General features: G+C 35.7%; 3 protein-coding genes and 1 long non-coding RNA gene across 6 annotated transcripts in view; 2 read left to right on the plus strand and 2 right to left on the minus strand.

Annotated features, from left to right (window-relative positions):
- The window catches only part of LOC117154747 (F-box only protein 43), a 52,132-nt gene extending 44,665 nt beyond the window's left edge, over positions 1 to 7,467 (plus strand). The window contains exon 2 of the mRNA XM_033329996.2: positions 117 to 7,467. Within this exon, the coding sequence (XP_033185887.1) occupies positions 117 to 371 (255 nt within the window). The 3' untranslated portion in view covers positions 372 to 7,467. The remainder of the gene's footprint in view (positions 1 to 116) is intronic.
- Positions 7,468 to 8,494: 1,027 nt separating this feature from the next.
- Positions 8,495 to 12,324, minus strand: LOC117154717 (threonylcarbamoyladenosine tRNA methylthiotransferase). Its single transcript, XM_033329949.2, has 2 exons — positions 11,325 to 12,324; positions 8,495 to 10,296 (listed from the first exon to the last, which is right to left on the minus strand). Exons 1-2 carry the CDS (start codon positions 11,720 to 11,722, stop codon positions 9,072 to 9,074), a joined length of 1,623 nt encoding a protein of 540 aa, XP_033185840.1. The 5' UTR covers positions 11,723 to 12,324; the 3' UTR covers positions 8,495 to 9,071.
- Positions 12,325 to 13,596: 1,272 nt separating this feature from the next.
- On the minus strand, positions 13,597 to 18,494 carry LOC117154716 (glucose dehydrogenase [FAD, quinone]-like). Of its 3 annotated transcripts, none has more exons than XM_033329946.2 (4): positions 18,348 to 18,494; positions 16,651 to 16,863; positions 15,873 to 16,043; positions 13,597 to 15,225 (listed from the first exon to the last, which is right to left on the minus strand). In XM_033329946.2, the coding sequence occupies exons 2-4, from the start codon at positions 16,841 to 16,843 to the stop codon at positions 13,724 to 13,726; spliced, it is 1,866 nt and encodes a 621-aa protein (XP_033185837.1). In that variant the 5' UTR covers positions 16,844 to 16,863; positions 18,348 to 18,494; the 3' UTR covers positions 13,597 to 13,723. The 3 variants fall into 3 exon arrangements, with proteins under 3 accessions (XP_033185837.1, XP_076478775.1, XP_033185839.1); XM_076622660.1 differs by lacking the exon at positions 16,651 to 16,863 and adding an exon at positions 15,661 to 15,748 and having other exon boundaries at positions 18,348 to 18,454; XM_033329948.2 differs by lacking the exon at positions 16,651 to 16,863 and having other exon boundaries at positions 18,348 to 18,454.
- Positions 18,495 to 21,335: 2,841 nt separating this feature from the next.
- LOC143303339 (uncharacterized) lies at positions 21,336 to 23,087 on the plus strand. Its single transcript, XR_013059524.1, has 2 exons — positions 21,336 to 21,595; positions 21,727 to 23,087. It is a non-coding gene; the product is annotated as an uncharacterized LOC143303339 (long non-coding RNA).
- The last annotated feature ends 4,883 nt before the right edge of the window (positions 23,088 to 27,970 follow it).

Here is a 27,970-nt window from a genome sequence, read left to right on the forward strand (position 1 = left end):
GCAAACGTACATATAAGAAAAACCTGATATTTATAATTGTAAATGTAAATTAATATAATGATATAATTATAAATTAAGAATAATTTTAATAATTAATTTTATATCATTGTTAACAGGCTAGTCGTACACTCGCACCCTGGGAACATTTGTTACCTTGCCCGAGGTGTTCATTTCCCTGTCACGTGGACGGCGAGAAAAACGTGGGAACATGTTCGAGGCAAAGTTGCTCCATGGAATTTTGCACCTTCTGTTCATCGAGGCCACACACTGGTCCTTGTAAAACACCGCTATTAGCCACACCGACCAAGAGGAATAAACGGCGGCTGATCATTGGCTCGAGACAGAGCAAACGAAACCTCAGGAGATTATGAGTACTTTCGTTGGAAAACGTCGTCGATCGTCGGGAGTGTCTTATTAGATGAATTTCATCAAAAAAAAAAAAAAAAAAAAAGAAAAAAAAAAGAAAAAGAAATCATAACGCATCTTTCGACGAAAATTAAATTATAATCTTGTTGCACAGTGCGAGCGCGCGCGTGTCGAGAATTGCGAGGAATATTATACTTGGGGATTATTTAACTGCTGTGACACGTAGTATTTTAAAAATCTAAGTGGTTCGCAACCGAAAGAAAGGATCGATTAAACTGTATGTTTAAAACGTGTGAAACTTATCCGTATTTTACATTTTACGAAATTTTAAAGAAACTTGAAACTTGTGATTTGTGAATCGTAAAAAAAGATGGGATATTAATGGTATTTATATTATGGATTCATACACACGCACACACACACACACACACACAAAATCGTTACACCTTATTTTTATAAATTAGTGGGATGGCGATTCAAATCATTCCCCTTTTATAACTTTCCTCGCTTCCGAACCACTTGCGATATTCGTTTAATCAGGCAAGCAAATGGAGGAGAGAGCCAAGAGTTAACGAACTCTCGGTTACTAAATAGTCGATCGACGTAAAGGCCACATAAGATACGCCTTTTGGATCGTTATTGATTCCGCGGTGAGTTAGTGGGAAATCTATGAAATTCTAAAACGCGGTCTCACGAAGTTGTTAAATCCAAACTCAGCAAATTGAATATCGTCTGTTTAAGAATCATAAATTCGCGATATGATTGAGTTTTAGTTGCTGCGCGATTAACTCGACTTTTACGTGGCTCTTAAATTACATAATACAATACGGATAACAATAATATAATAACGATAATAACAATGCGGATAAGAAATATAGCAAGAGAGAAAAAAGAAAATACATACGAGGAAAGAATATAAGAACCGAATCGTAAAACTTTTAAGGGCATGAGCCGACGCTTCGCGTCGACCACTTTTTACTCGGTTAAAGGCATCGTGTGTCGCGACTTAATGAAGCCAGTAGAGGGAAAGACGGTTGGTTAGAAACCAAGTTGCACTCTTTTCGCCCGACTCATTTTTTCTATTACGCGAACGCTCTCTCGTGACACGATAACCGTCGACATATAATGCAGCGCGTCTTCTCTAGAACGCCTATATACCAGCTTTTGACTTTTCTACGAATCGTTTGCCTTATTAATTAACTGGTTGTGCGTTTTCTCTGCCCCCTTCGCCGTAGTCTGCAGAGTTTCATTCGTGACGCATCGCTAGCAAAAAGAATATAACCGAATCAAGGTAAGAACGCCAATTAAAGTAGATGGCCGAAAGAAGGATGTGGCCAGCCGCTGAATTGTAATAAAATGAAACGTTGCCGCTAAATGTTGCCGGAATGTTAACGCGCGAAAAAATGAAACTGAATTTGTTCGTGTCTTGTTTTTAAATATTTATCGACTCGATGAAAGGGGGGCGGGGTTATTTTAATTTTAATACCTTGACCAAATATATCTATGTTTTTATGCTTTTATCGCGAACAATAATTCGTTAAGAGAGTACAACGCGTTGTCCACGAAAAGACTCGACAAGCATCTCAATTGATTAAATTATTTGTTTGTCTCTCGATGTTTGTCAATGTTTTTATCGTAGTAATGTTATTAGATAAATTGAAAACATTTAAACACGTTCGTCAGGCAGGAAAAAGAGCGTTTCTAGTTTTTTAAACTTTATCCCTGGCTAAGTTGCAAAGCGATATATAGCAGCCGGAAATTGTTGACTAATTTTTAGTAAAATGTATCTTGTGCAATTTAATCCCGTCTTACCTTACTGTTCGTCGAATCGTAATCCCTCGATGCGCACGTTCTTTCTCTCTTATCGCTTACTCTCCTCCTAAGATGCGATTCTCTCTCCAAAGAGAACAAGGAAATGTTTTGTCTCGCGTGTGTACGTATTGCTGCTAGTCTTATAAAATACGAGGTCAAAAAAGGATTGCCATGACTCGTAAAAAGGGTCGCTCAAAAAGTATTATTGAAGTATGTATGTAGCTATAGGAATAGTAAGATAACAAGTTGTGTGAGTCAAGTATCGGGGGATAAAGAGGAGCGGTAATGACGAAACCTTCTCGATGATGGAGAGTTACCTTTGATCCTTTATCGATTGTAATTTACCATATCTGTATAAATATCTGTATAAATATCGTTTTTACATCTCGATAATGAATGATCGCGTGACAAAGATCTGCTATCATTAAACCAACTTGAAAGTATTATTTTTATATTAATGGTATTGGCCTACAATTCATGGAATTTTTTGAACAAAAATTAAAGGTTGGTTCAGACAGGATTGAATAGTTTGCGGTCAACTAGCAAGTGAAGTCGAATTTACACTGTTTCATTGTGGATGATCTTCGAGAAAAACGGATGGTTCTTCAAGAAAAAAAAAAAAAAAAGAAAAAGAAGAGCAATTCGTTTCGTCTGCAGCGATTATCCACAGTGAAACAGTGTAGATTCGGCTTTAGTCGCTAGTTGACTGTAAACTACTCAATCGTGTCTGAGCGCGAGCGGTCGGACGGCGAGCTGTATCGGGTCTCTTTCAATCCGTACTAACGTAAATTCGCGTACATACGCAGACAAGTGACTTTTCTTTTTTCTTTTTTTTTTCCTATTTTTTTTTTCCTCTGTGCTGCGAATAGAGTCAATTTAAATATCGAGCGAGGGAGACAGACATACGATGACAATATCGATTCCCGCTCCAACCGATAAACCGGCAATGCATATGTATATGTATATGCGGTACGTATGATTCTTCTTGTGACACAAAATTGTACTGATCGCAATTGACTCCGACCGTTTGAATCTCAGGTTTGATTTCCTCCAGTTCCAGCGGGTACAATCTCCTTCTAAATGAAGTTTTCGTCAATATTGCGCTCAGGGTTTCAACATTCGAACCGGTACAAAAAACGAGGATATACTTTTGTGCCATTATGTAATTTACGCCATAAGAATTGCCATAACGTATGTTTTTTTTTCTTTTTCTTTCTTAAATTATTATTAACGTTCTTTTCGCCCTTCTTGGGAGCCATACTTTATTTTTTACATTGTTCTTAGTGTTCTAGTATGCCATATCGATTCTTTGTACGTCCGTTTTAATGTTCGAATCAAACGTCAGTTTATTGTATTTAATATTTGTTCGCTTCTCTTTGTTCGTTCGAACGTTATTTTTGTACCGGTGTATGCTGGATCGCGAAAGACTGCATGTAAATAACCAGCGCATAGTAATATATTCGTATTCGGTTGAATTTCGTGATCGATACACAAATTTCGTTTTTAATCGCTCTCTTCCGATAAAAGAAATGAACATTTCTTTTAATCTAATATCTCTGTGAACCCATGACATATATGTATGTATATATAATTTATAATAAGATATTTTCTCTATTTTATTTATTTTCTATACGATCAATTGGCCGTCAAAAGGATAAAGAACGGAGAATATTTTACCGAAATTGATACCGATATGTACGAAGATTTCATTTAATCGTATCGCATTTCATATGTTATATCGTGTCGTCAAACCTTTGATTGATCTTAACGTTAACCAAATGAAATTTTATATTAAGTTTATTACTAATAAAACGAGTATTGCGATATCGATCACGAAGTCTCTACTTTGTAAACAGAAAAAGAAAGATTTATTATAGTATGACTCTTTAAGTAAAAATCCAAATAATTTCTACGAAATGTCGTAAAATGATCTTGTGTTTCGTTATTTTCATATATGCATTTAGTTCCGTATCGTTTTGTCTATGTATGTAAATGTTCTCTATTTATTACAAGAACAAATAATACGTATATATAGAAACTTATGCCGTGAATTTAGAAAATTATAGTGGTGTGCCAAAATATCATAACTTTTATTTTAATTAGCAAAGCGTGTACAGCTAATTTATTAAAAATTTTATTAACATCGATTAGCAGTCAACTGAAGTTAAATATTTTTATTCTTCATGGTAAATATTTTTTAATTATGATACAGACGACTTGTTATGTTCTTCGAAGGAATTTTAATTTCATCGACAATTTTAGACAAATTTTATTGTCGCTCGTCGTATTACCGTTTTAAATTCGTTTCATGTTGTATCATCAAAAGTTTTTACCGTATGTAAGAGTAAACAGCGAAAAGCAAAGTATCGTTTCTGTTCTAATCCCTTGATTCTGTAAAACAGTGTTGTGTCACGGATGTTGAAATGTTCTATAAGATTGAGACCAAATTAGCATAGTATACTTGAGGGAGCAAATATTTTATTAAGGAAATATGAAAAATTAATTATTTATTGTCTGCAAAACAAATTATTAGATACTCGATGGTCCTATTTAACGTATGACAAACCTTTGGTTTTTTATCATTATTTTACCTAATGAAGCATTTCTATACATAGATTCCTATAAACGTGTTTTCTCTGTTGGATTTTTCCAATACGCTATATGTCTCCCGATATTTTTTGATGCCGTAATGACTTGGTTCTGATTCTTTAAACCACTATTTCTAAAATATAAAAAGGACAAAATATAATCGATGTAAAAGCACGTGTATCGTTTAATACGAATATCTGCATTTTTTAACGAGACTGAGATACGACGATGAGATACATACATATATATAGTACATAAGATGGATCATTAGTACGTCACACTGTATATGATACGTTAACGTAATAAGGAAACGAAAAATGGAAAGACAAGCATATGAAAAAAAGGCATTGCATAGAAAATTGGGGAATTACTCAGTGGGGAAGACCGTTATTTTTTAAATAATTCACGGCAATAATTTCAATAATTTACGGCATAAGTATCGTCTCTTGAACTATTTCTTCAATTACTTGATCGTAATTTCCTTAGATAAAGCTAGAAAAGCTTAGATAAAGATAACGACGGATCATTTTAAAACAGCGTGGGTACAGCGAGCACGCACGACATTTCTGTGATATAGGACAATACCATTCCATTGTACATAGTATCTTTAATCTTTAGATGATCATTAATACGCTCAAAGACTTAATCAAAAGCTCGAATGTATTGTACATATTGTTAGTAGCGTTCTAGGTCGAGCAATGGAAATGCTATTTTATAATTATTTACATAATATTTTGCGTACTGTCGCCTCGAAAGCCGTAGAAATCGATTGGTAAAAGATACAAGATGTAAAGTTCAGTGCGTTTGAGGTCGAGCTAGAAGGATGCCAAAATTTTTGCGAACGAGGCTGCAGGATTTACTATTTTACGTATAGATACCAGAGAAATATCTAACATTTGTAGCATATGTAAATTTAAAGTTACGTGTTCGATAAGAGCTCAGAGAAAAGCGGTCGTTGTCCGATGTATGTATAAAATGTGGCCTTCTGAAGTGTAGTATATTCTTACTTGTTCTTAGTATTGTGCAAATAGTGCCTCGAAGGTGATATATATATATATATACACACACATCATCATCATATCATATCATGTCATATCATTTGTGTGTGTGTGTGTGTGTGCGCGCGCGCGTGCGCGCGTGTGTGTGTGTGGGTGGGTGGGTACGTATAATTAAACTAAGATTAGCGATTAAGCTATTTATCCAATCTATATTGCGAATAAAGAAAAAAAATAGTATATAAATTTTATATTATTCTTTTCGCATTAACTTTTGTGTTATTTCGTATCAGTGATAAACAATGATCAAATCACACAGTCGTTAATCTTAATTTAATTCGTACTACGCTGTACATATTACTTTTTGGAGGATTGATGTGAATAAAAAGTATGCGAAATCTCGTATGGAGTAAAATAAAAATGTGCCAAGTACATTAAAATCCTGAAAACTCGAGTTTATAGGAAATATCGATAAATGAATTACTGTTCATCGAAATGATTCTCACATGCAAATACGAAACTGATAAGAAAAGATTTTCGATTTAATTATCCTTCAAAAGGTCAAACATCTGCTCTCTTATTTACCAATTTTCGTTACTGTATACGCGCGCAAATATTTGATGAAATATTTTGTTTCGTGTAAACGGAAGAGTATGTCTTTGGGTCAGTCCTGTTGTATGTTTAGACGTTACCAGGATCCACTATATTTAATGTGCCAGCTTTTAATGTTAAAAAATCGTTCATTACATTTTACATATACATAGTACGAGAGATAAAAGAGATTATTTTTCATAATATTTCATTAATATGTCAATTTAAAGAGAATAATCTAATGAAATAGGCTAGAAAGTGCAACAATAAATTGTATTTGTTAAAAGAGGGTTATGCTAACGTTCTTATTGTTCACATTTATGTATATGACAATATATATTAAAATGTTACAAGACATTAATATGATTAATCGATACGCAGGAGCAGTAAAATGATTATGCTCTAGAGATTTCAATAGGAATAAAATGTCATAAAAGCCTTGTTTTTAAAATTAAGTCTGTCGCTGTACATAAAGCTGTGCATAAAGCAGCGGAAATTCATATCTTATGCAAAAGACGAGAGTAATCTGATTGTTGTGATGCTGTTTGGAAATCCCAATTTTGAATTTAACAAAAAGGATTTTTACAAATATCTCTTTTATCGTTTCTAGCGGATTACACAGTTTTGCCTGTGAATTTTAATACTCAGGAAATACCTTGATAATAACTCGTTTTAGAATAAGCTTATACTTACGTTTAGTAACAATAAGTTAATATTTTTCGAGTAATAATAATATAGTACTTTAAAAAGCGAAACGTTAGCATCGGGAGGGACGGTACCAAATAAAAGAGCATTGTTAATGCAATAAATTAAGAGGTTTATGTTTCCTTAGCGAACATACTGTTTTACTAAGTGTAACGTATGCTCTTCTTCTTCTTCTCTATACTTATGATTTCTCGAGGATAAATTAACTTGGGGACGCTCAATACCTTCTTCTTTCCTTTTCTACTATTATAGTTCTGAATGCATCGAGAATAAGTTAAATTATATTCGATATCATTGTTCGACTAGAACACTAATTTGTATACTCGGGTTGTCCTAATAATATTTTGTAAGCCCACTCAGGGCCGGTTCCTGTATTTTGTCAATTCAAATATAGTCAATTAATTATAAACCAGAGTTCTTACTTTTTTAACTGTTAAGCATTTTATTTCAGGAAACGCTTCAAATACTACAGTTTCACCTCCTTTTTCTTGATTTTTCTCCAACACACCCTTTACAAAGTAGAATTCAACAGCAAAGCCATTCTTAATTCGTTGGAAATTCAGACTCGACTGTTTTTATCTTAAATATAACATCGACTGCAAAGTATCGCAAGTGTTCTCGTAAACACGATTTCTTGATAAATACACGTTACCTGTCGAGCGAGAATTTAACCCTTTCGCTACAATGCAATCGAATTTCGGTACACCTCTGCTGTGCACTTGAGCCACAACTTACTGTTGCTATTTCACAATGCAAAGATGAAAATTAGACAAATTTTATTGTAAAATTTATACGAAATAAGTTTAATTAAGTGCAGTATTTATATAAAATATCGCTATACTAAAAATAAATTCTATCGAACTTTATAACGTAAATCTATTTTACTGCGAAAATAAGAATTGATAACTGATAGTTTATTAGAAAAATCAATTTATTAAATACACACAGATTGTATAAAATTTATAGTATAATTATATTTTGCTGCAAGGATAAAGATCAACGTTGCATTTGATAATAACACGATATTCCTATTCCTTTATTTTTATTCACATTATTATTATTATTATTATACTGTTATTAATTCATCATTTAATAATATTATTTATTTATTTTATCAGTGATCGTATGAAATCGAATGAATATATCAAATGCTTGTATTATTCGTGACAAAAATATGTACATTCATCTATAATGAATATATTTTTATATTGTAAATTGCAAATATATATGAATCTTATATATGAATTTTATAACTAATAAAAAGAATAAATTACGAGAATATACACATATATACATGCATATGTGCATATGTACTTTATGTAGATAAATTGTTGTTGAAAATATCTCTTGAATATCTTTGAATCGATGCATTATTTTGTGGGTGCTGGATATACATGTGTACGTATTCACGAGAAGGTTAAGAAAAATGACTCGGGGCTTCGTTACCTTGATTTATTGGATTCGAACTGTGTTGAATCATCATGTACATAGGAAAATGTAGAAAATCTACAATAAAATGCACGGTACACCGGACAGCTCTTGATCAATTTGCAAATAGTAACGTAGTAATACATGAATGTTACTATGCCGTACAAATTAATGGGGAAACTAATGACTAGAAACAGTATTTATGCATTAGCTTCTTATGAAGTCAACAGATTACAAATTTTAATTGTTCATTTTAAAAAGTTTGTTAATGTAAAGATTTGTGTTAGTGTATTTTCTAAAACTTAAATAGACTTGTCGATACAACCAACAATTTTAGATGCGGACTGATTCACGTCGCATCGCGTAGTTTCGGAAAATTACCGGTGGATCGGTAGAGATTTGTGGCATTTGACGCAGCCCTACGTAGAATCTAACTAATGAACTAAAAATGGTTCAAGTCAATCAGTCGGTCATCTTCCGGTAGAAATTCTAGTTCCAGTCCGCCCCTGATATTAACGCCTGAATCAATAGTAACAATCTTTCTTATAGATTCCGGATTAAAGAATTTAGAGAACAAGAGACTTGCTAAATCATAAAAAACTTCCATAATAGCCTGAGAATGATTGCTAGAAGAATTGCCAGGGCAACTCCTATTCTATATTTCGATGATTTCATCTCCATTGGTATTCCTGATATAGCTCCTTTTGGTAAACATGGTTTTAACGCCGGGGACGTACCTTCTATTATTGGTTCCCCCTTCATAGAATATTTTGTCGTTTCTACGATCTTTACTCTAACTATTTTTCCTAAATATTCTTCCTTTAACGGTAGGAGAACCTGTTCATAAGATTTATTATGTCCGACGTAGTGCTTTCTATCATGGGATATTTCTGTCACTAGCACATCTTGGACGAGTCCTATTCTATCAAAATACGGAGAATAAGATTGAAAAAATTCTGATAACCTTTTGGTTCTGTTTTTCACAATTTGCGTAGGTATTTTCGTCATTCGAGCAGCCGGCGTTCCCGGTCTGGGAAAAAACTGATTGACAAACAAACTCGGGAACTTATACTTTTCGCAAAGTTTCATCGTCTCTTCAAAATCCTGTTCTGTTTCTGTTGGGAAACCGCAAATGATATCCGTCGCTATAGTTAACTCAGGAACACGTTCTCGCAGAAAGTTGACAACTCGCTCGAAATCGGCGCGGGTATACTCTCGCTTCATATCGGCTAACACCTGATCGCTTCCAGATTGCACCGGAATGTGAAGAAAACTGTAGACTTTTGGATGGCTCAGAATTTTGCTCATCTCCTCCAGATACTCCAGGATATATGGTGGATTAGTCATTCCAACGCGAACCCTACATCCATCGGGCACCACTTTCACGAGTGCCCACAGTAATTCGGGCAAACTCGTGCCAATATCTCTACCATAAGTTCCTGTGTCTTCAGAGGTTAACCATAACTCGCAGACGCCTTCGTCGAACGCCTGTATCGCACGCTCAACAATTTCATCGGGAGGATAACTTCCCAGTTCACCTCTCGCATGTTTTGTCTTGCAGTAAGTGCATTGATTTAAACACCCAGTATTTATAGCTATGATTTCGATCAGCGGATTCCTACGAATCTTAGGCAATCTTAAAGAGGCGCCGCCAATCTTTTTACCAGCTTCCTTTTTCTGTTGCAGGAACCGAACGGTATTTCCTTTCAGAGTTTCTTCCACTACTTCTACCACACGATCGATTTGTTGCACGCCGATCATGCTTAATCCTTGTAAGAAAGACGACTTCGGTGCACCTTGTGGTACGCATCTGAAACCAATCTTTTTTCACTATTTCCTCTTTTGAGCCTTTAAACTGAATATAAATTTACTTTCTAAACAAAAGTCCCGAAGAACAATACATAAATAAAAAATATACATATATTTTTAAATAATATTCATTGATAATTAATAACATAGTCTGAAAAAATCAACAGTGAATAAAGTTTTATTAGGATTGTTTTTGATTATTTGATTTGAGATCGTATGCTACCTTCTGCTTAGTTTCTGTGTATATTTGAACGAAACAAAGTATAATATTCGACCAGTAAATTTTGTAGTCAAAATAAATTTTAATCTAGATTAACTGAATTATCTTTAAAGTTTTATATTTGCCCAGCTCTCATGTTACCTCGTTAAAACATATGTCATATTTTATTAACTTTTATTAACCTAACGTATAATCTTATATATATGTAAAAATAAATCATATAAAATTAAAATATTAATCTTAATTAATTGCAAGTAATCAACGAATATGGAACTAGGCAATATTTGAATTGTTAGATTTAGCGTATGAAATACCATATGAATTTCTTGTATTTTTGATTACAGAGGACAGTGAATTTGAAGAGAAGAACAAGCTGACGATCCCTTTAATTTACCTGAAATTTTATTACCTGAGCTATATAGATTTACTTCCAAATGTTACATTAATTTTAACATATTTCAACCAATTGAAAAATATTACATGTATACAAGTAAAGAAGTTGTTAAACTCTTTTAAGTTTCTTGCATGTGAAAGGCAACTATGGATAAAATATTTTTAATCTTACCGATACTGATATAAAATAATCTTTGTTTTTTATATTTTCATAGCGATTTGCAAAAGTTCATAAAAGTAGATTAAGCAGTATTAAGTATAAATAACATATTTCAAATTCGCTATATTTCATTATAACTCTAATTCTTTCCCATTTACCTACTGATAATTACCCTTGTAATAAGTAGTGAAAATAAATAAATTTTGCAATATGGTAAAAAGAACTACGTTCATTAGGTACAAAGAAGTTTCCATACCCGGCAACTACAACATGTTTTCCCATCTTTCTTCCAGCTTCGATTTCATTCCTGAAATGATCCTCTGCTGGATTTTTTACTGTACAAGAGTTTAAGAGCCACAGATCTGCTTCATATTTATTTTCCGTTAATTTGTAACCATAAGCAGCAAGTTGACCTGCCATATATTCACTATCAGAATTATTATGAGTACAACCCCATGTCTTTGTATAAATTGTCTGTGTCCCTGGCACAATACTATCGAAAATAGGAGGTTCTGGTACATCTTCAGTTACTTGTTTACGTTTAGAACGAACAGTAACATTTTTCCTTGCACTATATCGTTCCTTTGGTGTAATATCTTGCGATGATATTAAATCTTCTATATCTTCAATGATATCTTGACACGGAGCTAGCATTTTTTTACAGAAATCGAGTCATTCAAGGCATTTATAGGTTATTCTGACACGTTAATAATTTGACATCTAGATTAGTTTGTTCGAATGTCATTCATTGTCCCAATAATATGATAAAATAAATAATAAAACAACTCATAGAACAAACAAGGAATACATTTCATAAAAATCTACTAACTATTATACATATAGGTTATATTTTACAATTTTATGTCAACACGTGAGAATGTTGGAAGTTTTCTTAATGACATCTAACGATGTACTTTTGTATTACTCTCAGCGTTACCGATTGATACAGCATGGAATAAGATTACACCGCTTATAATGATTGGAATTGAAACTAATAAATAGTAACATAAAATTACAAATAGAGTATAAAAGAGAATATCGTATAATCGCAAACGAAACTGTGTACGCACAGTAGCAGATCAATCTTTACGGTAACCCAAATTATTCGATAAATAAACGTTTCTATAAAAAAATATTACAAGCGAGTTGAGGTTAGTCACGTTAGACGTTTACAGCACGTTCTGTAGACTTGGAAATGCCGAGTTCGCGTAGTTTCGTTTCGACAGTCGCCCACATCATCCATGATTGTGCAAAGTATACTCGAATATACTAGGCAACGCAGTCGCAAAACGTAGGGACCTAATTTATGGCAGCCTCAACTGTTGACGCTTTCTCTTCCCTTCCCACAGTCGAGGCTGAAGAAGCCCAGAAGACAGAGATGTTCCAGACGTTCGAACTTCACATTTTCTTACATTTCCTTTATTTTTTACTCACGAAAATTTAAGCTTCTTAAATAATTATATAATTATTATTACATAATTGAATACGTATTTAATGCAAGAAGTTGCCTTTATTCTTTGAAAATTACAAATACACTTTGCGTCTGTGACAGCCTATGGGTCAGTATTGATCGCTCAAAACCAACTCAAATCTATCTCTTACCTTCTGTTTGTAGTATGTATAAACGAGAATTGGACGAGCTTAAATTGCCCCGTGCACAACTGCATATGCAAAGCTGTAAGAAAATATTGCGTTTGGCCTTGGCCTAGCTTTCTCAACCCCGCCATCGCGAAGCGGCTGTCAATGCTTGCGTAACATAGGAACAAATTAATTATACAAATAATAGGCGGAAGAATAATCGATATTATTCGACGAAATAGAAGAACCGTTACTGCTTCACGCAAGCGGATTGATAACGTTAACTCGAAACCTAACCCCAATACATTGATGATATTCATTTTTAATCGCGATAGAATAGATATTTCTTACAGCTTCGCATATGTAGTTGTGCACGAATCTTTACTCAAGCTCGGTGAATTCTCGTTTATACATGTTATATAGATAGAAAGATAAGAACTAGGTTTCGGTTGGATCATTGCTATTATATCTGTCCGCTGAAAGGCAGTCGGTAACCAATATTAACGCGTACGCTGTTGCGGACGCACAATGATGGGCAGAATTCATTGTTGTGGTATCGATAACGTTTTGCAGATATCTTGGAAACTATGGAAATTCATATGTCTTTGTTTGTTCGAATATCCGCGTTTATCTATTCCAGTTGATCAATTCCAGTTCAAAGAGCACCGAGAGAAGTCGCGAAAGAGTAAATCGAAACCATTTCGTTCAATCTTTCCTGTTTATCGGTATCTCTGTTCTATGTGTTACGTCACGTGCATTATCCTGATTGATTTTATTTGTAAAAGCCGTGCGTACCGTGCCAAGCCTTAAGACAATAGTTACATTACGATCCTATGTATCCTCTTGCTGGAGGTCGCAATACCGAATCGGTCGAAAAAATGCGTCTTGTAAACTAGCTCCCTTGTTAACATTTACATTACTCGATGTTCATTTAATAAAACATGACTACATATTCTGGCTCGTACTCCACTCGTACGTAAAACGCAATGAAAATTTATTTTGAGTTTGAAATTATAAGTTTCTATTATATAATATAGTACTAGCATTCGCTTTGAATTAATTTACAAAAACAGCCATTCATTTTGACGTCCGTTCCCCCAACCATTCCGCTTTCACCATATCGGAACCCTTCTCTGCGATCATGATAATCGGCGCATTGGTATTACCGCTAACTATATTTGGCATAATTGAGCCGTCTATGACTCGAAGTCCAGTAACTCCGTAAACTCGAAGCCGAGGATCTACCACAGCTTTTGGATCCGAACTAGGCCCCATCTTGCAAGTACCCACGGGATGATATAGAGTCATCGAATAGAATCTGATCATGCACTCCCAGTATGGATCGCTATACATCGGAATATGCTTGCAACCAGGAAATGGTTTTGGATTCGTTTCGCTGCCGTAACGTCTAAACGAAGCAGTTTTACTCATCTCGAACACAAACTTAACTCCTTCGATCAGTGTCGCCATATCTTCCGGTTCTTCAAAATGATTCGCATAAATCAATGGATGATCGAAAGGATCGTTGCTCCGAAGTTTGATAACTCCTTTGCTTTTCGGTCTTAAAAGCGTAGGAAGGACGCCCCACACGTCCTTATCGTTAAGCTCCCCGTATACGGCGTCATAGAATTCTTTGGTCAGTCCATGAACCTTTCTAATATGCCTACCGTTGTCGGAGTTTGTCCCCCCTGCCGAAAAATGCAGTTGTATGTCTGGAAAATCGTCGGAAGTATTCGCATATTTGGTATTAACGAAAGCTAGTCCTTCGATACCGCCTAAACCGGTCAAAGGACCGTCTCCGTATAATACGTATTCTAGGACATTGCGAATATCATACATCCTGCTCTCTATCAGTGAAATTTCTTCATTCACCAAGAACGTAATGCCCCCCGCAACTATATGATCTTGAAGATTATGACCCACTTTTAAATCCTGAATCACTGGTATGCCGTGTTCTGATAGGTGTTCTTTAGGTCCTATTCCCGACAACATCAGCAACTGAGGGCTATTGATAGCTCCTCCGGAAACGATCACTTCCTTGTCGGCACGAATCCGTAACGTTTCCCCGTCTCTAACAAACTCTACGCCGTAAACCCTCTTCGACGACGGCTCTATTAAAATTTTGGTAACATGCGCTTCCATAGCGACGTGTAAATTCTTGCGATTCCTTGCCGGCCGCAGGAAGGCCTTCGCTGTGGAGCACCGGCTTCCATGTCTAATGGTCCCCTGAGGAATCATAAAGCCAGTGTGTCGTTCTCCGTTAATGTCTCTATTCTCATAACCCATTTCTTGGCCAGCTCGAATGAACGCATCGGCCAGGGGAGTGTGCCATGGTGATTCTTGGACAGTTAAATAACCCCCGGTCGAATGATACGGTGTCTCAGTGTAGAAGTGATTTTGATTGTCTTCCGATTTCTTGAAATAACCGAGGACATTCTCGTAGGACCATCCCGGATTGCCCAATTGTTCCCAAATGTCGTAATCTTTTCTATTACCACGGACATAGAGCATGTAGTTTATCGCGCTGCTGCCCCCGATCACTTTGCCACGTGGCCAGAAGCAACGACCCTCCTTCATCGCTGTGGGCATAATTTAAGGCACGGTAAAGTGAAACGAAGTATTCGTAACTCAATACTGATGTTGGTTGGTTATTGATTCGTGTTTATATTCTTTTGGGTTCGACTTCATAGATTCATTTCCCGACTTTGACCATTCGATCAACATTAGACCTACTTAATTGTACCTAAACGTTCTATACACGTATATACTCGTAAATCGATATAATTCGAACGATATCAATGAAGATAAATAGATCCATATATTCATATATCTATCTATTTAGATAAAAACCAGTATTAATTTTGTCAAAAATACCTGCATGTTTTTAGTAGTTGTGAAAAAGAAAAACTCAGATCCGTTATCTTGACGCGTTTGTTAGTCCCAGTGTTAATATTCGTTAGGATTGAAAGGTGATGATGTGCCAGTGTTCTAGAAAGTTCCACTTATTCACTTACTTTATTTATTCGCGTTGCCATAGATTGCATTTTATGATCCTTTGCAAGCGTGACATGCTTTCTTGCATGCTCCTCCACCTTTAATTTACTTTTCCCAACGTAAAAAATAGTGCGTTAGATATGGATGATTATGAATGGGGATGCAGCATTGTTTTTCTAATTAAATACTTGTCATTATCATAACGAGGTATTGCCTATTAGATATTATTTACCCCGACAGAAATTTTCATTGGTCTCCACTTTGTATTTCCAATCGATTTCGGCGAGCTGCAGATTGGCGGCAAGAATAGGAACATCATATAGAGCATTTCCATCGCCACCTGCTTCCAGGAGGAGTACGTTCCAATCTTCTACCTCAGATAAGCGACTCGCGATCACGGCTCCTGTAATCACGTAAATCGATATGACACTATAGAACGTACGTAAGAAGACTTAATATCCTCAAACATCAAAACATTAACTAAACGTTACAAATGTTTCAATCAAATATTTACAGTTCAACTTTGAAACATCGAGAAAGAGAGAAAATTTGTCGAAATTTCGAAACGGAATTAACGCGATTAACTTAAAAAAATGTTTAGAAAATAAACATCGAATATGCATGAAATAGGAAAGTGCAGAAAAGCTACTTGCCCTCCCAAAAAATTGTTCGAAATGGCGAGTTTTACAACATATCGAAAACCCATCGAAATCGGGCAGTAGATAGCTTTTCCGTAGTTTCACCATGCGAAGGAAGTAAGTTAAAATTTCGTCGTTAACACATAGAACAACGTATAACTTTAATATAACATCAATACGGATGGTGTCGTTAAACGTAGTCTGCATTGGTAAAAGATCGAGGTGCGCGATTTGTTAGATTTTTGTGTCAGTTGATCGTATGAGTAACAACGCGCTATTCCGCGTACGCAAACACACAGGTGCGCTTGTCTTTGTCACATTTTTATCAGATTTTATGACCGAACATTGTATCGATATCACGAAAGAACATACCTGCAGAACCACCGCCCACGACTATGAAATCATAAGACGACATTAACGATTTGGTAGGAATATTCGTCGTAGAGTAAGGACCAATCGAATACATGATATATAGTAATATGCTTATCAGCATTGACAACACCGACGCGATCGGTTCTGATTTCATCCCTCCGAAAATAATATGTCTGACATCCATTTTATACATCTCCAATTTCCTTTATCAATCTGTAATATTAAATTTTGTAAGAATCGTTCTCCTGCAGTTAATCGAAATATCGCCCATGCAGCAGTTTGATACAGGGATTGCGTGGTGTTAAAATTTCCAACTTTGAAGGTAAATATCTCCATTTCGACAAAGCTGAGGCTTTTAAAAATCGAATCATGTATGGATAATATACTAGATAACGTGCCCTACAAATTTTACAAAGATTGTAAGAAAATCAATCTACACCTCCTTGACGATTTTCACGCGTATACACGGGTATCACGGTTCTATTTAGCTTATTTCTTCTCCGAAATTATTTCTCCTTTAAATTTGTACTTGACAAAACTATTATCCACCTATATTTGTTTAAAAAGTAAAACTAATTTAATTTCTGCTCACAATGGTTCTAGAAGGAAACGTAATTCCTTCACTTGAATAAAGCCTTGCGTCATAACGAACAATTGAATATCATCTGCATAATTCATAAACATCTGCATTCAACTGTTTAAGCATTCACTATTCGTGAATATAATAATAATTAAACCTTCGATCGATCGTATTACTTTTTTCACGCCAATTTATCTCGAACGATATATCTTTTAAATTATTTATTTATTCTATTTATTTTATTTATTTATCGACACCTCATTTGTCCTTTCGGACGCCTAGGGGCTTTTTATTTTAACGAAAAGCAACAATTGATATCTGACATTGGCGTATCGAAAACAAAGACTATATATTCTGTCTGTATATTGTTAACACTGTTATAAAACGTGAAGGCAAAAGAAGCGTGAAGCTAGACAAATGAAAAAAGTGATTTAGTTCAAACGCTGAGCGAATGAATCAATAGAGCGTGCCACTGTAGTAGCGCATCGTAATATAATATAACATCCGCGAAAGCCACTATAGTGGCGCATCGTACCTAAGAGGTTGAATCTACTTTTCTTTGACAAGTAGTAGCACAACAAATATTTTTTTGGTAATTATTCAGAAAGTGGTACACCTCGACGATTTCGATAATCTCGAAACATGTTGTCAAAGCCAACATTTTGAACAACTTCTTCCGGTACATGTTACTGTCGGTCAGCCATAGTTTCCGAGATACTCGTAAAATAGCTTAATTAAATTTCGGTTATGATTACACATAAACCTGGAGCAGGTGACCACATGTCGTTTATATGGCCTAACCTATACTTGAGACTCAATGACGAAAGAGAGAAGCAGTTTTAATATCGAACAAATAGAAAAGAGGAACGAATGGGTTGTAGCTTGGGGTAGATTAATAACGGCTTACTCGAATAATCACCTTCTTTTGCTTATACAACATGATGGTGGAATAAAAAGTTATTTGGAATAGTAGTGACACGCTCACAAATGGATGATAAAACCACGGGATATCAGTAAACTCGTAACGTACGTGTGAGGATTATTTCTTAGGTAGTAGAAGATCGGAGATGAGTGAAAAATCAATTAGCGAAAATACGGAAATTTAGAAAGTACATACATGGATTAAACACCAAACTTATGAGAGGACACCGATACTACGGCACAGCAAGGCGACGAATGCTTTCTTAGTGGCGATCGTTTTAACACTGAATTCCGCATACCTAACTATCGTTTATCCAATATCGGATATTGCATAATACATAAAGTACATATGTGTATGTCTTATTTAAGATACGGCGATACGGTTAACGTATATCGATCGTCGGTATATTTCGGATTGCAACGGTCGCAGAAAGATTTGGATTCTTTGCAAAAAATATTGCCCGGTAAGTAGTTGACGATGACTTTCCTTTTCTCTTGCTAACCACCCTGTCAGCAAGACGACGCGACGTTCCCACAAGTAACACATTACATACTTCGTTGTACGCTATTGGTTTAAAATTTTAAAGCCGGCAAAATCTGTAAAATTCATCGGACAAAATCTAAGTTTCCATAATTAATACGTTGGAAATATTTCGTATTAAAATTATTCGGTTAAATATGCGCTAAGGCAACTAAAATAATATACCAACTGCAAATAACTGCAAATAACTGTAAATATCGCTCGTAAGTGTACAGGCTGAGTCAATAAGAACTATTAACTATTGGGTTGGCAACTAAGTGATTGCGGATTTTGTCATTAAGTGGTATTGACAAACTATACGATCACTTAGTTGCCAACCCAATGAAATAACTCGTTACTTGATGGATGTATTAAAAAAATGAATCATGTTGCATTTCAAAAGACCCATCGGATTGGTGAAATTCGATGTCTTGTCTATATTCGATATCTTTTGAGATATCAGCCTAATCATTGAGTATTTTCAAGGTCAACGCACTTTTGGTATATATAAAACTATAGAAAAAGGACTGCAATACTGATTCTGCTGATTTTTGGATATGTTACGGAGAAAAGGTAGTGAGTATAACGCACTTTACGCGAGGCCTGGGACGAAAGTCGCGGTTCAAAAGTTACGAGAGAAAAAAGAATTGAATACGTTATATTACATTTAATTTAATAAGTCCTCTCTCTTATACGATGTTGACCACATTTTCAGCAGTAATTCAGTGTTTACATCTTTCACTTTCGATCTTTATTTTTGCTTGGTCTCTAATATCATATTGTACTTTCAGTGTGATGCCGTTATTCGTTCTTAGTATATCTTCAGACACTTGTGCGAATTTATACGAATTTTCCTCAATTACTAACGATTAATTAACGAGACAAATTCTTTGACTTTCTAATCAAAAAAGGGTAATTCCGATAATAAACAGTAACCATATAAATTGTTTTCGAGGTGGAAATTCTGTGTAGAATTATCTTCCTTTCTTTTAATGCGAGGAACATCTTCGAAAAATACTCCACAGTCCCTGAGAGAAAGAGAGAGAGAGAGAGTGAGAGAGAGAGAGAGAGATACTCTATATTGTAGACAATATTACGCAGAATAATGTGTAAATAGTTCAAGTTGATCGCATGAAGAGAGTTTCGCTGATCTACCGAGTACAAAGGTGACCAGTACTTCTGCTCGGAAGTTTCAATATCTGCGGTCACATTGACGTCAGACTACGTATTGATTCTAGACCATCGTTTGGGAAAACCGTGTTCATTTACAACAAAACTCTCCTCCTCTTCCTCTAATAATATGCTGTTTCATAAAGACTCATAGAAACTCCAATTGTTTTCTATAGGGGGAGGGAAGCCTTTTCTTGAAACAAACATTCTTCAAGTCAAGAACTTTATAAAAAAATCATTTCAAGGATGAGAGGAAAACGAAAAAGAAATTATTCGCAATTACTTATAAAATGAAAAATGAAAATTCGATTTTCTTTATTTTCTATATATTCAAGATGCTAAACATAGATACCTAATATTTATATTAAAAAGAAAGATTTAGATTGTTGTGTCGTTCAAAATATTGACTGCATTCTATTAAAAGTATACAGAGTGTCCCATTAATTATCGTGTACAATCCAATTCAACAAAATTCGTACATGTTTGAACATTTGAAGATACACGCGTACTAGATAAATTTTCGAATTGTGTCGCACTGACATCTAGGGATCGAGTTACGTTATTGCCCGACAAGCAGTGTTTTAGTTCTCGTTTCTATTCCTCAATGATCTATTTAACCATCCCGGGATATATATTATATGTCTTATTTAGTAAAAGTGCTGGGGCACTACTACATACCTACGCATATTCCAATTCTACGAATTAACATATCACCTTCATATTTGATTTGTCGTTGTCCGTAGCTTAGCACGATCGATTCATACAAGAAATTATAATAAATTCTAAATGGAAAAGGTCGGATCAAAGTTAACTATTTTTCATATTTTTCCGCATTATTTGCGTTCTTTAAATTTTCTTTTGCATCCTTAAATTTCACACGAATGCATAAATATCCGTAATCAAGTTATCACAAACTGAATCAATTTGGTGAGATGAATATGCCACATAAGTATATATTTCTACATCACATATGCGTCATATACTTGTGCGGATGTTCTTAAACATGAATATGCAAGGCATGTATACGTTATGTAAAATAGAAAATGCATTTTCATGTAGGTTTCTTCCTTCTCTCTCTCTCTCTCTTTCCCCCTCTCTCCCCCTCCCCCTCTCCCCCCTCACCCTCTCCCCCTCTTCCTCTCTCTCTCTCTCTCTCATGTATTGAGGAGTTTACTATATCGAGGCTTACGCCTATTACAATTACAATCTTTTCTAACGTTTGTTCGTGCACGTTTGATACATTTTGTTGCTATCTTAATTTATCCCTTAATATAGCTATAGCCTAATTCAGTATATATGTATCTTCTACATTGTATTGCGTTATTCTAACTAAGGCGTTTGTATATATGCTTCTATATTATGATATCGTACGCGGATATTTTCTTATTGATAATTCCCTGGTTGTGTGTGTGTCTCAGTTTCATGCTGCTCCCATCTTTACGCTTCCCTTTATAAACTATCAAGTATGCTGTTTTTATTCAGCAGTAACTCTCGCAATCTGCGAAGCCTGCGCTCTTCCACTCACAATCAGTTCCCTTGGGATACCTTCGGTAAGTCTGGACTCCTGATAAGTTACCGCCTATTCCTTTTCTTCCCCCGAAGATGGCCTCGGGGGAATTCATTCGGGCGAAACACGTATCTGAATTACGAAAGTGTGTGGATCATTGACCGCCTTATAGCAAGCATTTGGGGAAATCGATTCGGAACGATAAAATAAACGCACGGATTACTCGAGTTATATTCGGTATTCGAGGGTGAGTTTTAATGAAATCTATACAAATAATTCACTGTACGATCATTCACTGTACGATCAATTTCATCTTATCATTTTGTATATACCACTTCGGGCTATGATATCAACTAATTGAATTATTTTTGATAAAAGGACTTGATCGCGGAACGCAAGTCAACAAACAGAGTTATTTAGTGAAAACCTCCGTCTACGTTGTTACCCTGTGATATGGGCGCGCAATGCGACGTCACCTAGCTCGACGAGAGTATTCCACCTCCACAGAAGATCCCGAGGGAATCAAAAGGAGTCCGGTCGTTAAAGAGGCATTCTGGATCTTCTCCTGACCGCCTGATACGGTAGTCCCGGATTTTCGCGCAAATCGGAAGTTTTTTCAGTGGTTAATCTGGTTGCCATTCGATTGCAGACCCCTTAAGCTCAACTGGCCTATTTCCCAATAGCTCTGGATAAAAGCGTGAACAATCGAGTTAATTACATAAGATGCGAGAACTTTCTGACAGAAAAATGAAATTCCATCGATGATACGGTTTATCGATTCAACGATTCAACGGAGTTATCGAGTGATTGAGCGAGTGATTTTCAACTTTAGTTTCTCATTATCTTTCTATCGTATCGTCTCTCTCTCTCTCACACGCGCGCGCGTGCACGCACACACACTCTCTCTCTCTCTCTCTCTCTCTCTTATCTTTCACCGCGTCAATTATGTCGATCCGTTGCGACAAAGTATTCACATCGACCTCGATGCACCTTGTTATAAACAGGTAGGCATGTAGCAAGTGGAGCGCATCGTGTGTGACCTATGTCAGTATTGTACTGACACAGAAACATATATATCGACGTTGCGTCACGTCGCGCCGATATCATCCATTTCTCGATAGTAATACGAATTTCCTTTGAATAAGGCTACCCGCGTTAACACGTTTATTGCATGATTGCGTTTTCATGTTATACTTTGTGCCAACAAACGGTCCTCGTTTGAAATCTATTCTTATATACAGAACTTGCAATTTTGTAAATATATTTGACGTGAAACAATATGGAATATTTTCCGAAACATTTCGTGATTTTTAATGGAATTCGTAAAAAATTAATAAAGGCTCCGTTATAAAGGCTTAATAAAATTAATCCAGGCTCCGTGGTAGCTATGGGGACAACAAGTAGGAGGTCGTGTTGTACATCAATGGGTCGAAATCTTATGTGTCAAGAATCAGAATGCTGAGGATCCGAACTACAGCAAACATGTAGGGTGTGTAAGCAGGGATATGTAAATCTTGGATTTCGGGCAGGTCATTCTATATGGCCCCTCGCTACTAATAGTAACGCGTACCCTATTACGCATTCTGCCTATACATACATACTATATGCGAATATATATCTGCCTCGGTCGTAACCGGCCACTTCACAGCGGCGGTCAGAGAGCATAGCGTAACCCAAAGCTAATCCAATATCTATAAACTATAAATAAATAGTGTACACATTACACAATCTCAAACCTACGTTGCTGATATTCATTTTTTTAATCGAATTATCGCAGACATTTCTTACAGCCTCGCATATTATGCAGTCGTGCACGGGGCTTTCATCCGAAGGATCGATGGAATTATCCAAGCTCGCCCAATGCCGCGTCGCGCCGCAAGGTAGCCGGCAATCAATACCGCTACTACGCTACACAATTATAGAGAGAGTTCGCCAAAGTAGTAATGGCAGCTTTTTGCAACTATCTCTGAGAAACTAGGGCCGCCCGACGATTACACAGAAAAGTACGACGTACAGAGAAAAGTTCGTACAATTATGTTCCCGGCAATATATTAAAAAATCATCGAAATCGGCAAGGGAGTAGTGTTTCGACAAGTCCACCCCATTTTCAAATCAACTGTTAATCTTGTATCTTTGATATAAAATACTACACATTTTAGGATAGAATATTAGTTGTTTGTAGGAATTACAAGTATTATTCTACCAACATTGATAATTTCAGTAAACGTAACTCGCGTGAATATACTAAATGTAACTATCTAGATATGTACAAATAAACTCGTATCGTCAACACACGTATAGCATACAAACGATATGTGATCGTCACCTGATCGGCTAAATATCTATGCTATCATGGACGGGGAAGGACAGATATGTAGGGCTGTTATCGTGGTGGTGGTGGATATGCTTCTACTAAAATACATATATGTCGGAGTCAGGTTGGCACTTTGGGGCGTTCTGTGAACCTTTACTTACTTTACCGTCGCGGATGTGGTTAGTGTTTATCTGTGCGAATGTGGGCACTACAAGAGGCTCTGAGTAACGGCAATAGGATGTCCGAGATGATGGTGACAACGAATCCAGGTTCGATAACGAATCCACGGTCCACGGGATGACCAGTATCAGCGTGACTTACTCGGCAATTCGCTCAACGACTAACTAACTAAAAAGCTCCCTGAATCTCCCAGATGAACTTACCCTTATATACTCCTGTCCCCGCTTCTCGGGTCAATCCTTGTTTTTAAGGAGAGTCATAAAATCATTCCGTACCTCTGTCAGGTACGCGGCCCTCCCGTGACCGTGGCTACGTCTGGTGACCCGTTATGTCACCTTAAACCTGAACCCATCGTCGTAACGCCAGATTGGAACATTAAAAGTTGTTTTCCTTATTTTTATTGCTTAAACATTAAAATCTTGACTATGGTGATGGGAGGTTTTTCCCAGCATTCCCGACGGAAAGTCCCGCTGTCCTTCCCTCTCCGACATATATGTAGTGTAATAAAGTGAACATAGGGAACATAGAGACGATGACTTTGAACGTTCGTCATCCTGTGATTTGCAAATCACGCGTGCTCGTGAATTTACGCATCGTCATCTACGCATTTTATATATGTCGGGTTTACATTAGAATTAGGGTTAGGGGCGTGAAACGAATCTTCGTTTGGATTACACGTCGTCGTTATGCAATAGAGAAGACATTGGCCAGTACAAATACGATTATCATAGAACCGGACAAGTAACCGTGGTAATTAGATACTCGAGAAACTAATGACAATGATCCTAGGTTCAATAACGAACCCGCGGTCGACGGGATGATAGATGAACGTGCTCACAAAATCTAAGTCGGACGTGTAATATTCACTGGTCCTAAAGGGTTACTCTTTTCATCGATGAGATCGCGAACGAGAATGACTTTCCCGTCCAGATGATGCCACAGAGGAAAACTATAATGGGGTGTGTCTAAGGACACGAGATCATCGGATTCGTCGAGAAAAGCCTTCGTTCAGAAAGTAAGGGAAATTGGCGTTGCTGCTAATTGGTCAATCTCCATATCGGTGGTTAGAAAAAGATGTTAGCCGCCCTCGAGGGAAAGTTGCTAGTGGGAGACGCCGCTCGTTGAAAAACAGGTCTCCTTTATTTTCCCGTAGTTGGGACAAAGACTGTTTGTCTGTTTGAAGGACTTTAGTTGGCTAAATCTTAAGATTTATAACGGGCCCTCGGGCTAGCTGAACATGTACTGCGGAGACGCATCGACATCTGGCAATCATCTTACTCGAAGAATAGGGTCTGCGTGTGGCGAGCTACGGGACAGAGACCATTGGAATGTTTACTGTCGAGTGTTACAACTATTTCCTTTTTAAGGAGAGCTATAGAATTATTCTATGCATTTGTTAGACAAGGCGTTCATCGCGTGACCGCGGCTACGTTCGGCGTCTGGCTGTCGCCTCGAGCCCAAGCTCATTATCACAACTCTCTAACAATTACAATCGGATTGAATAACTACAATTGTTTAATTACAGCTATAGTAGACTCTAGGTTACAATGTTGCGGGATTATCCAAAATTCCAAAGGCTCCGGTGTTCTTTCATCTCCGACATATAATATCGACATAATTATTTACGTATATTTGCTTTTGATTCAATCATGAATGGCATATTAGAAGAAGTTTTACACAGAATCAATACCATAACTTGGCAATATATTCTTTAATAAAAAAGTGAAGCAAAGAGGTGTATTTTAAGCCATCAGTTAGATATAGTTGGATATAGATCAAATTGAGAAACACTGGTGATCCATAGTACCGATTTCTGAACCAAACTACGAGTAGGATCTCATTACTCGGAAAATCTTATCCCACGGGCAAGATCTTCCGGATTTTCAACATACCTCTAAACATGGCCTCCTAATCACGAGGGAAATTTACCATTCCGATATCGGGAATTTCCTCGTTTAGCAACAATCCTTGTCCATCATATCGCCAGATTGTTCTAGGTCAGCGGAAAGCGGCACACAGAACTTTCTTCAGCGGACCTATGCAACAAGACGTCAACAACTCGACCAAAAGATGTTGGTTTCCCGTGGGGAAAACCCTATACTCACCTCTATACGCGTTGTATGCTTCAGGGCTATTCGCAGCGAAACCTTCTGTTATCCTGACACCGACTACGTGTTTGAATTTTTCGACAAAAGTCCTATCCTAGAAGAAAATTAGAAGAAAATCTTAGCTTGTAGAAACTATTGAAATGATAAAAATGGATATCGTATTAAATCGTTGAAGGCGCCAATTTACGATAAAAATTAAGAAATCGTTCAATTTGATTTTATTATAATGGAAAAACCGTTTCCTGCTATGTGAAAATATCGTTACCGTTTGATTAACAAACCGGCATCTTGTAAAGGTATATAAGGAACACGGAAGTCGCGCGCGAGCTCTTTTGTGCCTGAAATTCCGGAGAGTGAACATCAAAGAAGAATTTAAATATAAGGTAAATAAAAAAAGAATCAAATAACAACATTGCAACCAGTAATTTATAACGTCTAAACCATTAATTTACAACACTTAAGCTATTAATTTATAACATTTATGCTATTAATTTATAACATTTAAGCTATTAATTTACAACATCTAAGCCATTAATTTACAACATTTAAACTGTTATTCTATACATTTAAGCCATTACTTTATAACATTTAAGGAATTATTTTATAACGTCAAAACTATTAATTTATAACATTTATGCTATTAATTTATTACATTTAAGCTATTAGTTTACAACATCTAAGCCATTAATTTACAACATTTAAACTGTTATTTTATACATTTAAGCCATTAATTTATAACATTTAAGGAATTAATTTATAACGTCAAAACTATTAATTTATAACATTTATGCTATTGATTTATAACATTATAAGCAATTAATTTATAACATTTATGCTATTAATTTATTACATTTAAGCTATTAGTTTACAACATCTAAGCCATTAATTTACAACATTTAAACTGTTATTTTATACATTTAAGCCATTAATTTCTAACATTTAAACTATTAATCTATATCATCTGGGTCATTAATTTGTAACATTTAAGCCATTAATTTATAACACTCATACTATTAATTTATAACATTTAAACTACCAATTTCTAACATTTAAGCTATTAATTTATAACGTCTAAGCCATTAATTTATAACATTTAAGCAAATAATTAGCAACGATTAAACTATTAATTTATAGCAACTGAAACATTAATTGACAACATGTAAAACATTAATTTATAAGAATCACACCATTCTTCAAGGAATCAATAAGAAATACCTAACCGTGATTACAGCCAATTAGATCATATTGTTCGCTACATAATTATCAACTGTGTCACGTACAGCGATGCAGGCGGTATTAAAGAAATAAAGCCATTTTATGTTACAATTATAACGAGTAAATTTACTCGTTTAACTTGAGAAGAATTAAAAATGTACCTGACTTTTAAATAAGCATTAAATAAGAATTTTAAATATCGCAAACAGTGATGTAGGTGTTATTCAAGAAAAAGGAACATTTCATTTTGTAATTAGAACGAGTAAATGAACGAATATCGATAATATAATATAATGCTTAATATGAATTTTATCTGTCTGATTATTTAATACCTTAACTTATTTCACAGTAACGTCATCGATTGTCGTTAGGCTTTTCTCCCCTTTTTGTTCAAACTAATTGATAGTCGAAAACTAGTATTAAAGAAGTGTGAATTTAGTCTTAGTTTGCAGAAACTATTAAAATGATAAAAATGGATATCGTATTAAATCGTTAAAGAAGCAAATTTACGATAAAAATTAAGAAATCGTTCAATTTGATTTTGCTATAATGGAAAAACCGTCTCCTGCTAAGACAAAAAATCGTTACCGTTTGATTAACAAACCGGCATCTTGTCAAGGTATATAAGGAACACGGAAGTCGCGCGCGAGCTCTTTTGTGCCTGAAATTCCGGAGAGTGAACATCGAAGAAGAATTTAAATATAAGGTAAATGAAACAAAAAATATCAAATAACAACATTGCAACTAGCAATTTACAACGTCTAAACCATTAATTTACAACACTTAAGTTATTAATTTATAACAT

Source organism: Bombus vancouverensis, chromosome 11 (assembly GCF_051014615.1).
Source record: "Bombus vancouverensis nearcticus chromosome 11, iyBomVanc1_principal, whole genome shotgun sequence".
NCBI lineage: Eukaryota > Metazoa > Arthropoda > Insecta > Hymenoptera > Apidae > Bombus > Bombus vancouverensis.